Consider the following 15690-nt stretch of genomic DNA (forward strand, 5'->3'; position numbering starts at 1 on the left):
TTTATAGTAATGGCTCTGTGTAAACAGATGTAAACGAAACTAGTTAGAAAAAATACGATGTGATTATAGAATAGCTTTTAGTTATTTGTTTCCAAGAAGAGATCTGAACTACAAACAAGGTTATTATTTAACATTAAGTATTTATATGGCACTTTGTCTGCAAAGTGCCTTACTTTCTTTTATTGGGTTCAGTTTTCTATGAATAAGTGTGGAGTTTCTGGAACCTAACCCCTAGAGACTATAGTTTTTTTGCATTCCATAATCTACTCCTTTCTCAAAATGAATTTCTTTTAAATAAATGACTTTCTAAATCATTGCATAGTGGTAGTATGTTGACCATATAGTCCATATTTTTTATTTAAGAGACTTATTCTTTCCTATTTGTGAATGTGTTGAGGCAGGAGGTTGAGGAAAAACAAATTTGAAGGCAAAGGATTGGTTATTACCAACTGTCATTAACTAAGGAAATCCAGTACACAATTAAAAATACTTGTTTGACCTGGTAAGCTGAATGTGTTCTGTTCCCTTTCCCATTGCCTAGCTATTTGATCTTTCAAATGGAAAAGAAATACTAGGGGAATTTTTCTTCATGGTTTTCTCTTTTTTCTGGTATGTCACTTGTATTAAAGGTTAACTTATTTCAAACATGTAAAATAGAAGCCATTGTATCATAAATCCTAATTATTAGACTTGACTCTGCTTTTGTTCATTTCAGTACTAAAGCCAATCTACTCTTTTTTTTTCATTCTATTTTATTTATTAAGGTATCATTGATATACAATCTTATGATGGTTTCACATGAGCAACATTGTAGTTCTGACGTTCACCCATATTATCAAGTCCCCCTCAGACACCCCATTGTAGTCACTATACATTAGTAAGTGTAGTAAGATGCTATAGTGTCACTATTTGTCTTCTCCGTGCTATACTGTCTGTCCGGTGACCCACCTACATTATGTGTGCTAATCATATTGCCCCTTAATCCCCTTCTCCCTCCCTCCCCACCTACCCTCCCTAACTCCTTCCCTTTGGTAACTGCTAGTCTCTTCTTGGAGTCTGTGAGTCTGCTGCTGTTTGTTCCTTCAGTTCAGCTTTGTTGTTATATTCCACAAATGAAGGAAATCATTTGGTACTTGTCTTTCTCTGCCTGGCTTATTCACTGACCATAATACTCTCTAGCTTCATGAATGTTGTTACAAATGGTAGGATTTGTTTTCTTCTTAATGGTTTTCTTTCTAATACTCCATTGTGTATATGTACCACCTCTTCTTTATCCATTCATCTGCTGATAGACACTTAGATTGCTTCCATTTCTTAGCTATTGTAAATAGTGCTGTGATAAACATAAGGGTGCATATGTCTTTTTGAATCTGGGATCTTGTTTTCCTTGGGTAAATTCCTAGGAGTGAAATTCCTGGGTCAAATAGTATTTCTATTTTTAGTTTTTTGAGGAACTTCCATATTACTTTCCACAATGGTTGAACTAATTTACATTCCCACCAACAGTGTAGGAGGCTTCCCCTTTCTCCACATCCTCACCAGCATTTGTTGTTCCTTGTCATTTTGATCTTGGCCATCCTAACTGGTGTGAGGTCATATCTCATTGTGGTTTTAATTTGCATTTCACTGATGATTAGAGATGTGGAGCATCTTTTCATGTGTTTGTTGGCTATATGAATTTCTTCTTTGGAGAAGTGTCTGTCAGATCCTCTGCCCATGTTTTAATTGAGTTATTTGCTTTTTGGGTGTTTAGGTGTATGAACTCTTTATATATTTTGGATGTTAACCCCTTATCAGATAAGTCATTTACTAGTATATTCTTCCATACTGTAGGATGTCTTTTTGTTCTACTGATGGTGTCCTTTGCTGTTCAGAACCTTTTTATTTTGATGTAGTCCCATTTGTTCATTTTTGCTTTTGTTTTCCTTGCCTGAGGAGATGTGTTCAGGAGAAAGTTGCTCATATTTATATTCAAGAGATTTTTGCCTATGTTTTCTTCTAAGAGTTTTATGGTTTCATGGCTTACATTCAGGTCTTTGATCCATTTTGAGTTTACTTTTGTGTATGGAGTTAGACAGTAATACAGTTTCATTCTCTTACATGTAGCCGTCCAGTTTTGCCAACACTGGTTGTTGAAGAGACTATCATTTCCCCATTGTATAACCATGGCTCCTTTATCATATATTAATTGGCCATATAGTGTGGGTTTATATCTGGGCTCTCTATTGTATTCCATTGATCTGTGGCTCTTGCATGCTTTTTAAAGAGAAATACAGTTGATAACTTCAGCTTACAAAATTTTCAATTTGTGGCTTCTGTGATAAAGGTATATACAGTAAGAAAGGAAATAGTTTTCCATAATCATACATTATTTCTGCCTAGAATGGAGGTCTATACCCATAAGAGTTCTGAAATTCAGTATAAGTGTTCTTGTGAGCTGTGAAATATATTTAGTCCAGCAGGTGGAGATGATGTTCTGTGTGAGAGGTGAAAATGTTGTGACCAATGGTAACTAAAAAGATGTGTTTCAACAGAGCTTAAATACCTTTTCAGACCCACAAACCAGATTTGGCATGTAAATTTTGTAGAACTTTTTTCTAAGTGGAGAAAATTGTTCTATTTCTTTATTAGCTTTCTTCAGAGCAAGTGCTACTGAAGTAATAAATTTTTGTCAAAAATCGCCTTGAAAAGTTAACATTCACCATCAAATAAAAGGGCTTGTTTAAAACTTTTAATTAAATAACCATTAGTGGTTGTATAGCACCTAATTTTTTTTTGTAAACAATGTAAATTTTGAAGTAAATAATACAAGGATTTATCCAAGTATCAATATCAGCATTTAAAAATTTAGTGTTCTTGTCTGTTGTAGTTTATTTGATGGATTTTTTTTTCTAGGAACATTGTAAATATTTTACCCAAATATCATTAATCCACTGAATGCCTATGTTATCTTTATTTGTATTCTTAGTATCTAGCACGTGGCAGGTATTCAGTAATGTTCTTTGAAGGATCTTTAGTTTGGTCAAATGTATTCTTTAAATCAAAAGCTATCTAATGTGGTTAGTTACAGTGATTGCTTTTCACCTGTAAGATAGCTAGCTACCTCTAGTATATATGAACTAGCAATGTAATTATCTCCTGTTTTTCAGGATCCTCATTCTTCATTTGAAACGATACAGCTTCAATGTTGCTCTCTCACTTAACAACAAGATTGGGCAGCAAGTCATCATTCCAAGATACCTGACCCTGTCATCTCATTGCACTGAAAATACAAAACCACCCTTCACCCTTGGTTGGAGTGCACATATGGCAATGTAAGTTCTTGAGAGAGCATTTCTATACCTTCCTTTTAGGCTTTAGTATCTGAGCAAAAGAGTGACTGAACTAGATAACATGACTCCCAGGTAAAATCAGACCAAGAAAGAGATTTTATTTTGCTTTATTTTGGGATTTTGTGTTAAATTACTGCCTAATTAAAGTAACTGAATAAAATGCTTAAACAAAATTCTTCCAAGTACATTAATTGCCTTTCATAGTAAGTTACCTTTTTAGGGAGTGCTCTTAATTCTTAGATCACTGGAAGACAGTTTGGTACATTTTAGGAATATAAACCTAATTTGCATAATCATAAGAGTCACCTAAACACAAAAATACCAATTCCTGTGTTCTTTCCCTAGAAGTTCTGTTGTAGTAGATCTGAGATAGGGCTTGGGAATCAATATTTTTAACAAATACCTTGCTGACTCTTTGGGATATGCAAATTTGAGAAATAATATACTATATGTTCAGCTGGGGTCCCCCAAATTGGTTGTGTATTCACATCACCAATAAATAAACTGGTTATGTCTTCATAAATGTATTATCACCAGTATGAGTGAAGAACTTCATTGGCTTCTAGAAATTCTTCCATGTGGAAAGAAATAACCTTTACTTCTTGATTTTACTTCATCATGTATGCCAGAAAAACTTTAGGACTTCTCTGAATGCTGCTCTTTCTTCTGTGTACTTGAATTACTACTTTGGAGCCATGGATTATATAGTTCTTTTTTATACTTGAACACTAGTTTGGTAGAACCAGAAAATTCTGGAACTGTAGAAGTAAAAGGGATTTTAGAGATTTTGCCCAAATTCTTAATTTTACATTGAAGATCCAAAGTGGTCCAAAAATATTAATTTTTTAGAAACTGGAAGAGCCAAGTCTCTTGGCTAGAGTAGTAGACGTTTCAGAAAATGAATGAACATTTGCTAACATGAATTGATGCAGTTTTGTAAAATATGTTTCCCCTTGAATTAATAATTTGAATATATGCTTTATTTATAAGCTTATGCTAAAGGCCTCAATGGGTCTACTAATACAGACATGTTCCCAGAAAGTCTTGGGTTTCTGGTTTTCTCTTAGAACTTTCTTTGGAATAGATGTTTTGCTTGATGCAAACTGCTCTCTACTGGTAGAACTATTACTCTTTTTGTCAGTAGTACTGTGTCAAACCATTGGTGTCGACTGTTTATGATTACAGGCCTGAAGCCAGGCTGTCTGATTCTACAATTTAATAACTTTAAACCTTGGGACAAATTTCTTGACTTATCTGTAGGGAAAACAATAGGGTGGTTGTAAACATTAAGTGAGGTAATACACGTGAGTTTTTACTACAGTGCTTGACATCTCATAAGTCCTCAATAAATGAGAGCTATTAATACTTTATTGCTTATAAGTAAAGAACTAAGATAATTTTTCCCAAGTTGTTCTTTTCATATGCATTACATTTGCTTTGTTTCCAATGCTGTTTATTTAGATCATTGGATCCAGGAGAGCGTAGAGGTGGTATTTTGTTTTCCCTTTGGCCTCTATTGCTACTAAGAGTATTAAAATTGCTTGCTTTTTAAGAGGATATATAAAAGACAATAGTATATAATAATTCATTTTGTAAGTTAATTATATATTTTTAATACTGTAATTGTATACATTATATATCTTCTAATTTTCTGATAGTTCTAGACCATTGAAAGCCTCTCAAATGGTGAATTCCTGCATCACCAGCCCTTCTACACCTTCAAAGTGAGTTATGTTCCTTGTGTACCCAAGATTTGTATTTTTAAGGATTTGGCTTACCCTAATTTCCAAGATTATCCCCATCCCTTTTCTTTATTTTTTCTCTTTTTGCATGATAACTGCTCTGTATTACTATACTTTGGAATTTTCCTGAATCTGCCTTAAACTATAATCTAGGGTATGACACCTTTTTAATTGTGAAGAAAGTTCAGGTGATCCTCTCAAATTTGTTTTAAAGCTTAAGTCATGTATTAATATGTAATATTTTTATCCTATGACTTTAGAAATTGATGATGAGGGATTTTAAGGATTGAAGCACCATTCCTCAAAGATACACATGGAGATCCCAAAATACCTTTTTACCTGTTGCTAGCCGGTCTGGGACTTCTTGTCTTAAACATTGAACTGGAGCAATTCTGGAAAGGAAGCAGGGAAACAAACATACACTGGAATGTAGCTGTTCTGCAAATGTTTTGTATTTTTTGCCTAAGACCAAAAGTTTGTCCAAGAAGGAAAACAAGTGCCTTTTTAAAAATATACCTCCTCTGTGATTTAACTAGAAGCACAACAGTTCCTGATTAGACAATTCTAAATGACTTGTTTGTCATTTTGTCTTTAAAATTAGTTTTTCTAAAACTTTGTTGTCCCAAGGTACTTTTAGAAAAGAGACACTTTTATTGTTGAAGGGCTTTTGGGGGGGCTTATACAACCATAAAATGACATTTGGGAACTGTTATTTTCTTTTCCTCCTGTTAATTATTTTTCAGTGCAATTAAAACCAGATGACTAACATGACTAGAAATCTGAATTGGTACCGATATGAATTCTCTTGTCCGTTCTCAAGATACAAATGAGCAATACCACTTGGCTGCTTAGAAAGTGAGCAAGTGATGCATTTACAGGATGAATATTTTTCATTACTACAGGCAAGCTGCCTTCTGTAAATATAGTAACTATTAATGGAATGCACTCTTTATGTACCAAATCACTATAGTTTCAAGAAAGAAATCGTTTCATTGGGCATCATTATAATTGGCATGGTCATCTGTTCTCCAGGGTCTACTGGTGTAAGAATTTGAGAGTTGGTCTGCAAAGGATAATTAGGCCCTAGAAGACTTGTCATGCCGATCAAACTTAAAAGAGGCTGAGTTATGAATCAGAGTAACTTTGGTTCTTCTACAATGTCTTTTGTCATTTGTCACATTTGACCCTGGTACATTAGTAGCCAGGTGTCACCCTCCTTCAGCAAAGTATTTATTTGCATGGGTAAACAAATTTATATGTTCGGTTTTGCTTGGTAAGCATGAAATCAGAAATGAAGAATTAAAATGGCTAATTGGCTATTTCTAAGTTATACGAAAAACCCTTTTAAACATGTAAAGGTTATTCAAGTGTTCAGGCTGGAGTGCAGTGATAACCTGGCTGCTCTCAGCCACAGGCTGTGTTTCGCCTTATCATTGACCACTTGCCTCTTTTCTTTGATCTACATTGCTATGCAATTCTGGTTTCCATTGTGGCCTCTTACTTCTTGGTGCCATCTTTCTATATATTTATTTACAATGTTTACATTTAGATTAATTGCATTTTTCCAATTTCCATTTTATATATTCTTTTAGTACAGCATATGAATTTATGTTATCCTCCATCAAAGAAAATTCATGCTCTTTGACCTTTACCATTTTTCCTTTAGTTTATCTTTAGCTCACTTAGGAGACAGCACAGTAACACCTTACTTATCTGGTATCATGGAAGAATGATATTTGATATTCCACAGAGATGAATTTTTATATAACTGAAGATTGCCTTTTAAGTATTAATCTTCAAAATTTTTTAACCATTTTAGGTAGTTATATTCTTTATAACCCTATAGAATTCCTTAAATTTGTAAATAAAATACACTGAAGATAACTTAATATTATAATGACTTAAAATCAGCATTATGAGCATCAGTTATTACACTGTTTTAATATAGTAAAGCCCTCAGAGGCTCATCTTACAAGACAGTTTACCTTTATATTAAGTGATTTTATATTTCTTTATGGTCCTTTTTGTGGCTATTCTCTCTCATTTCTTAGCTCTCATTTCTTGATGAACTTGCTACATTATTTTATACACCATTTCCTGGGAAAAGAAAGGGACTCTGTCTAAAAAGTGAAGTGCATGGTTTTGAAACTGCTGCTTCCTCAGAAGCCTTTTTACTTTTAAATCCCTGTGTTCTGGAAGATACAGGTTACCAGAAGTCTGAACTAATATATAGTTGGATAAGTGGAATGTTACTGTTAATTTTAAAGTACATAGATCATAATTTAAAAGATCAAAAATTAGTCTTCATGTACCCTCTTGTCAAAAACATTTATTCATTGCTATGTCTGCATGCATTCAGTAGAGTACTTTGCTTTATAAAGATAATAAACATCTTTGGGGTTGATCATTAAAAGAAAAAAGGCACAAAGTGATTGGTTTACTGATGATATACTAGCTTAAGAGTTGTCTGATTTTTAAAGCATGGCTCTTTTGGAGTAGGGCAAAGGTATCTCTTTTGCTGTATCTTTTTTTTTTCCTCTGTTAAATCATTTCCATAATGGAAAAGCTTTTTGTTTTATTGGTATTCTTACATCAAAAGAATAACAAGGACAAATGTTGTTTATGAGACTAAATAAGGGTTTTTTTTTTTTTCTTAAATTACAGGAATTTCACCTTCAAATCCAAGAGCTCCTTGGCTTTATGCCTTGATTCAGACAGTGAGGATGAGCTAAAACGCTCTGTGGCCCTTTGCCAGAGACTTTGTGAAATGTCAGGCTGTGAACATCAGCAGGAAGACTTGGAAAAAGTAAGTAATTTCTCATCAAAATACCTGACAAAGATTTATATACTTCTTACTGTCCAAACAAATGCCCCGTCATCAAACTAAATAAATACACAAAGTAGATCATAAACTTAATGGGTATGTTCAAACAGTAGTTTTTTTTGTGGGGGGTGGGGTTAATGTCTTTTTTATTGAAGTATAGTTGATATACAATGTATATTGGTTTCAAGTATACAAGAGAGTAGTTCAGCAGTTACACATACTATTAAATCTTTACCCCCACAAGTGCAGTTACTATCTGTCAACATAGGAAGATATTACAGAATCATTGGGTATGTTCTCCATGCTATACTACCATGCCTGTGACCAACTTACATTGTGATTGAGAATTTTCTGTGCCCTTTTATCCCCCTCACCCTCTACCACCCATCTAACCCCTCCCCCATGGTAACCACCAGTCACTTCTCAGTGTCTTTGAATCTATTGCTGTTTTGTTTGTTTTGTCAAACACTAGTTTTAAATAGTATACTTTATGTGTAGCTACAAACCAGTCTGTTTAAAGGTAGATTGAGACCGGGTTTTGCTTTGTTTTTTGAGGTATAATTGACACCTAACATTATATTAGTTTCAGTTGTACAATATATGAATCTGTATTTTTATATATTCCAAAATGATCACCACAAGAAGTCTAGTTAACATACATTACCATACATAGTTACAAAAAATTTTTTTTTCTTATGGTGAGCTACTCTTAGCAACTTTCAAATATGAAATACAGTTTTATTACCTGTAAATGTGCTACACATTTATATCCCCATGATTTACTTATTTTATAACTGAAAGTTTGTACCTTTTGACCCCCCTACAACCATTTCACCCATACCCCCAACACATAACCTTTGGCAACTACCTATCTCTTCTTTGTATCTATGAGCTTGGTTTTTTGGTTTTATTTATTTATTTTTTGTCCACATATAGGTGAGATTCTATGTCTTTCTCTATCTGACTGACTTAACATAATAACCACAAGGTGCATGCCTTCATGTCGCAGATGGCAAGATTTCGTTCTTTTTATGGCTAAATAGTATTTCACCATAGGTATATATGTGTGTGTATACCATATCTTCTTTGTTCATTCATCCACCAGTGGGCACTTAGGTTGCTTCCAGGATTGAGACTTCTAAGAAATGGAAGTTGTTGTAGATAAATTGCTTTCTCCTGTTAACCTTCCAAGCTCCTTTAACGTATTTGTACTCAAATAATAACTTGCTTTATTTTGGTACTAATTGTTAATATGGAAAACAGAGTAAACATGGCCAACCAGGTAATCCAAAGGTTTAAATAATGGGTGTGAGGACATAACTATATCATCTCTCTTGACACATACTGATAGTTAATACTTTGAAAATATAAGCTTTTCTAGGAGTTTCTGTCATATCATGTGACTGATTTTTAAACCTCCCTTTTGGTAAGATAACGATTATTTTAGTATTTATTTTTTGTTCTGACTTGTTTCATCTTACTTTAAACCCTTTAAAACTAGAAGTGGTTTGTCAGGTTGCTCATCTTGAACGAAAAATGACAGCTCAGAAATTCTCCCAGAAATGAGAGAAGGTTATTCAGAAAATAGTAGTTATTATTCTGATGCAGTTTTTATTTTTCTTGTTTGTTAAAAAAAATGAACAAGACCTGCCAGCATTTAAAAAGGAATATTAGATGTAGTGACAGAATATTTACAGTATAATTATGTATATATGGAAGAAAGTATACCAAAAATTCTTACTGTAATTATCTGAGTGATGGATTTTGAGTGAATTTTAAAGTTTAGTTTTGTCTTTTCCAAATTTCTACAAAGAGCATATTCCACACTTATTATAATCAAGAAAATAAACATATATTTACGTAGTTATTATTGAAAGAAAATTAGGCTTGCCGATGAGTTTATATATTGGTTATTGAATGTTAAATAACGTAAGCATCAAAGAAAGGAAACTTCTAAGAAATAAACGCCTCACTTAAAACTCTTAAGATTGATATATTTGTAGGCATTCTGCTTTCCTCTAAAAGTAACTCTCTTGGTACCAGGAATCAAAATCATGCAGAATAGAGCCTGATAAATCTGAATTGGAAAACTCAGGATATGATGGGATAAGCGAAGAAGAGCTTCTAGCAGCAGTTTTAGAGATAAGTAAGAGAGAAGCTTCACCATCTCTGAGTCATGAAGATGATGATAAACCAACCAGCAGCCCAGATACTGGATTTGCAGAAGATGATATTCAAGAAATGCCTGAAAATCCAGACCCTATGGAGACTGAGAAGCCCAAAACAATCATAGAGTCAGGTAGGTTCAATGAAGATAAACAACTGTTAAACAAGTCACAACTGTGTTCCAAAGCCTTATATTAACAAGTGACTTCCAAATAATGGGAGGTGAGATGGATCTGTATAACAGAGCTAATTAAATAACTTTCATGCTTTTTTAACAGTTTAACAAATGAGAAGTAACTATTTTGAGTAGTCCCAGAGCCTAGTGGTAAAGTATGCCATATTAAAAGAGAAAGGTACATATCAAAAGAAAAGTTAGTATTCTTATGTGCATTTAATAAATATTTGTGAGTTTCAGATCACTTCTCTCTCACCACTGCTCTCAGAAATTTGTCTAATTCTTTCTTCATTTATATCTGGACTTGTGCTGAGTTTCAGTGTATAAATAATTTGAGTTCCCTATTCTCCTTTGAGTTCATCCCTGCTGGTAGAAAGACCACTGAACTAAGAGGTCAAGTCTGGGGCCTCTAGTCTTGGCTATACCATTTAACTAACTGTTAATTTTTTTTTTACCTCTTTAATAACCTCTTTCTTACCTCTTTGGGGATCTACTAGACATACTTTAGAAGGTTGTAAGTAGAATGTTGGATAGTAGAATATCATATACATATGATATAAAGGACTATACAGATAAAAAATCATTTTTGTGGTAACTTATTCATATTGTATTTCTCAAGCTAAAAAAGGGAACAACAGGGCTGAGCCTCCTTGCCTTACGCTATGGGTATTTTAAGATTTCTAGGTAGAAAATTTTTACTACCACTCTATGGCCAACACTCATTCATTTCTCCTGATACGCCTAATATCTATCTCTAGCTAGCTAATGTGTTTTAGTACAGCAAGCCTAGGATTTGGGAGATGAAGAGAATGGTAGTATATCACAAAATTATTTTTTATATTCTTGGGATTATGACCTTATCAATTTTGAATTTTATGTGCAAGTGAAGCAAGAATTAATATATATTCAATTTAACTAGAAACAATGATTTTTTAAAATATAGGTATTCCTCCTTTTCCCCTCTAGATGGAAGTATCCTTATGATTTTTATTCTATTATTAAACTTATAATTACTGCCCTTAGATATCATTGGCTAATATTACTGCTTTTGTCCCTTGCTACTTTATTTCCTTCCTTCACCTCTTCCTTTGAATTCTTTGCTCAGTCCTACATCTCCCTACAGTTAACAAAGGAGGTTATTCTTATGTACAAGTAGTTCTAGATTATTTGTGCCAATGGAGAACACTGAGGTTATCAAAATCATTAATAATCACAGGTGATTTACAACTACAGGCAGTTCTGAGAAGAGCAAACTCATTAGTAAGCAAACTCATTATATCCTTTAGATAATATCCTCTATTCTTTAGCCACCTTCTTCCTCATTTGGATGCAGGTCACAGTTGTGTTTTCTGTGTTTTTTAACCTCACCATTTCATTCACCTTCCTACTGTAACTGAAACCAAAAGATACTGTTGCTTCTGCAATTCCTTTTTTTTAAAACTTAAGGATAATAGTGAGCAAAGACCAAAGTGGGTGAGTATGGTGAGCCTTCCCCTTTGTACCTCTTACCAGCAATTATAAACAAAATGCCAGTAATCTTGTTTCATCTGCACCCCAGCTTCCTTTTTTTAAATTTATTTTATTTTTATTTTTTAGCAATTACGCTGTTTTTTAAATTTTTTTATTAAGATATTTTTGATATACACTCTTATGAAGGTTTCACATGAAAAAACAATGTGGTTACTACATTTACCCATATTATCAAGTCCCCACCCATACCCTAGTACAGTCACTGTCCATCACTCTAATAAGATGCCACAGATTCACTATTTGCCTTCTCTGTGCTACACTTTTCCCTGTGACCCCACACGATGTGTACTAAACATAATACCCCTCAATCCCCTTCTACCTTCCTCCACACCCAATCTACCCCACCCCTCCCCTTTGGTAATTGCTAGTCCCTTCTTGGAGTCTGTGAGTCTGCTGATATTTTGTTCCTGCAGTTTTGCTTTGTTATTATACTCCATAAATGGAGCATAATATCCTCCAGCTCCATCCATATTGTTGCAAATGGTAGGATTTGTTTCTTTCTTATGGCTGAATAGTATTCCATTGTGTATATGTACCATATCTTCTTTATCCATTCATCTACTGATGGACACTTAGGTTGCTTCCATATCTTAGCCATTGTAAAAAGTGCTGCAGTAAACATAGGGGTGCATATGTCTTTGAATATGAAAAGTTGTATTCTTTGTGTAAATTCCAAGGACTGGGATTTCTGGGTCAAATGGTATTTCTTTTTTTAGTTTTTTGAGGAACCTCCATATTGCTTTCCACAATGGTTGACTAGCTTACATTCCCACCAGCAGTGTAGGAGGGTTCTCCTTTCTCCGCATCTTCACCAGCATTTGTTGTTCTTAGTCTTTTCAATGCTGGCCATCCTTTTTGATGCTGGTGTGAGGTGATTTCTCATTGTGGTTTTTATTTGCATTTCCCTGATGATTAGTGATGTGGATGTGGAGCATCTTTTCATGTGTCTGTTGGCCATCTGAATTTCTTCTTTGGAGAATTGCCTCTTTGTATCCTCAGCCCATTTTTTAATTGAGTTATTTGCTTTTTGGGTGTTGAGGCGTATAAGTTCTTTATATATTTTGGATGTTAACCCCTTGTCGAATATGGCATTTATAAATATATTCTCCCATACTGTATGATGCCTTTTTGTTCTGTTGATGGCGTCCTTTGCTGTACAGAAACTTTTTAGTTTGATGTAGTCCCATGAGTTCATTTTTGCTTTTGTTTCCCTTGCTCAAGGAAATGCATTCAGGAAGAAGTTGCTCATGCTTATATTCAGGAGATTTTTGCCTATGTTTTCTTCTAAGAGTTTTATGGTTTCATGACTTACCTTCAGGTCTTTGATCCATTTTGAGTTTACTTTAGTGTATGGGATTAAACAATAGTCCAGTTCCATTCTCTTGCATGTAGCTGTCCAATTTTGCCAACACCAGATGTTGAAGAGGCTGTCATTTCCCCATTGTATGTACATAGCTCCTTTATCATATATTAATTGACCATATATGCTTGGGTTTATATCAGGGCTCTCTAGTCTGTTCCATTGGTCACTGGGTCTGTTCTTGTGCCAGTACCACATTGTCTTGATTACTGTGGCTTTGTAGTAGAGCTTGAAGTTGGGGAGCATAATCCCCCTGCTTTATTCTTCCTTCTCAGGATTGCTTTGGCTATTCGGGGTCTTTTGCGATTCCATATGAATTTTAGAACAATTTTCTCTAGTTCATTGAAGAATGCTGTTGGTATTTTGATAGGGATTGCATTGAATCTGCAGATTGCTTTAGACAGGATGGCCATTTTGACAATATTACTTCTTCCTATCCATGAGCACGAGATGAGTTTCCATTTATTGGTATCTTCTTTAATTTCTCTCATGAGTGTCTTGTAGTTTTCAGAGTATAAATCTTTCACTTCCTTGGTTAGGTTTATTACTAGGTATTTTATTCTTTTTGATGCAACTGAATGGAATTGTTTTCCTGATTTCTCTCTCTGCTAGTTCATTGTTAGTGTATAGGAATGCCACAGATTTCTGCGCATTAATTTTGTATCCTGCTACTTTGCTGAATTCAGATATTAGATCTAGTAGTTTTGGAGTAGATTCTTTAGGGTTTTTTATGTACAATATCATGTCATCTGCACACAGGGACAGTTTAACCTTCTCCTTGCCAATCTGGATGTCTTTTATTTCTTTGTGTTGTCTGATTGCCATGGCTAGGACCTCCAGTACTATGTTAAATAGAAGTGGGAAGAGTGGGCATCTTGTCTTGTTCCCAATCTTAAAGGAAAAGCTCTCAGCTTCTCGCTGTTAAGTATAATGTTGGCTGTGGGTTTGTCATATATGGCCTTTATTATATTGAGGTACTTGCCCTCTATACCCATTTTGTTGAGAGTTTTTATCATGAATGGATGTTGAATTGTGTCAAATGCTTTTTCAGCATCTGTGGAGATGATCATATAGTTTTTGTCCTTCTTTCTGTTGATGTGGTGGATGATGTTGATGGATTTTCTAATGTTGTTCCATCCTTGCATCCCTGGAATAAATCCTACTTGATCATGATGGATAATCTTTTTGATGTATCTTTGAATTCGGTTTGCTAAAATTTTGTTGAGTATTTTTGCATCTATGTTCATCAGGGATGTTGGTCTGTAATTTTCTTTTTTTGTGGTGTCTTTGCCTAGTTTTGGTATTAGAATGATGCTGGCCTCATGGAATGAGTTTGGAAGTATTCCCTCTTCTTCTACTCTTTGGAAAACTTTAAGGAGAATAGGTATTAGGTCTTCACTGAATGTTTGATAAAATTCAGTGGTGAAGTAATCTGGTCCAGGCATTTTGTTCTTAGGTAGGTTTTTGATTACCAGTTCAGTTTTATTGCTAGTGATTGGTCTGTTCAGATTTTCTGTTTCTTTCTGGGTCAGCCTTGGAAGGTTGTATTTTTCCAGAAAGTTGTCCATTTCTCCTAGATTATCCAGTTTGTTAGCATATAATTTTTCATAGTATTTTCTAATAATTCTTTGTATTTCTGTGGTGTCCGTAGTGATTTTTCCTTTCTCATTTCTGATTCTGTTTTTATGGGTAGACTCTCTTTTTCTTGATAAGTCTGGCTAGGGGGTTATCTATTTTGTTTATTTTCTTGAAGAACCAGTTCTTGCTTTCATTGATTCTTTTTATTGTTTTATTCTTCTCGATTTTATTTATTTATGCTCTAGTCTTTATTATGCCCCTTCTCCTACTGACTTTGGGTCTGATTTGTTCTTCTTTTTCTAGTTTCTTTAATTGTGAGTTTAGACTGCTCATATGGGATTGTTCTTCTTTCCTGAGGTAGACCTGTATTGCAATATACTTTCCTCTTAGCACAGCCTTCGCTGTGTCCCACAGATTTTGTGGTATTGAATTTTTGTCTCCATATATTGCTTGATCTGTTTTTATTTGGTCATTGATCCATTGGTTATTTAGGAGCATGTTGTGAAGGCTCTGTGTTTGTGGGATTTTTCATTTTCTTTGCGTAATTTATTTCTAGTTTCATACCTTTGTGGTCTGAGAAACTAGTTGGTACAATTTCAATCTTTGAATTTACCAAGGCTCTTTTTGCGCCCTAGTATATGATCTATTCTTGAAAATGTTCCATGTGCACTTGAGAAGAATGTGTATTCTGCTGCTTTTGGGTGTAGCGTTCTGTAGGTGTCTGTTAGGTTCATCTGTTCTAATGTGTTGTTCAGTGCCTCTGTCTCCTTACTTATTTTCTGTCTGGTTGATCTGTCCTTTAGAGTGATTGGAGTGTTGAAGTCTCCTAGAATGAATGCATTGCATTCTATTTCCCCCTTTAATTCTGTTAGTATTTGTTTCACATATGTGGGTGATCCTATGTTGGGAGCATAGATATTTATAATGGTTATATCTTCTTGTTGGATTGACCCTTTTATCATTATGTAATGTCCTTCTTTGTC

The 15690-nt window shown here is 34.3% G+C and overlaps 1 protein-coding gene across 3 annotated transcripts in view; it reads left to right on the top strand.

Annotated features, from left to right (window-relative positions):
- The window catches only part of USP37 (ubiquitin specific peptidase 37), a 93702-nt gene that overhangs the window by 55109 nt on the left and 22903 nt on the right, over positions 1 to 15690 (top strand). For 2 of the 3 annotated variants that reach the window (XM_037016216.2, XM_037016215.2), the window contains exons 16-19: positions 3150 to 3314; positions 4991 to 5056; positions 7739 to 7880; positions 9942 to 10197. In XM_037016216.2, the coding sequence (XP_036872111.1) occupies positions 3150 to 3314; positions 4991 to 5056; positions 7739 to 7880; positions 9942 to 10197 (629 nt within the window). The remainder of the gene's footprint in view (positions 1 to 3149; positions 3315 to 4990; positions 5057 to 7738; positions 7881 to 9941; positions 10198 to 15690) is intronic. The other variant, XM_037016217.2, reaches the window with a different exon arrangement.

The sequence above is a fragment of the Manis javanica genome, chromosome 12 (assembly GCF_040802235.1).
Source record: "Manis javanica isolate MJ-LG chromosome 12, MJ_LKY, whole genome shotgun sequence".
In the NCBI taxonomy this organism is placed as follows: Eukaryota; Metazoa; Chordata; class Mammalia; order Pholidota; family Manidae; genus Manis; species Manis javanica.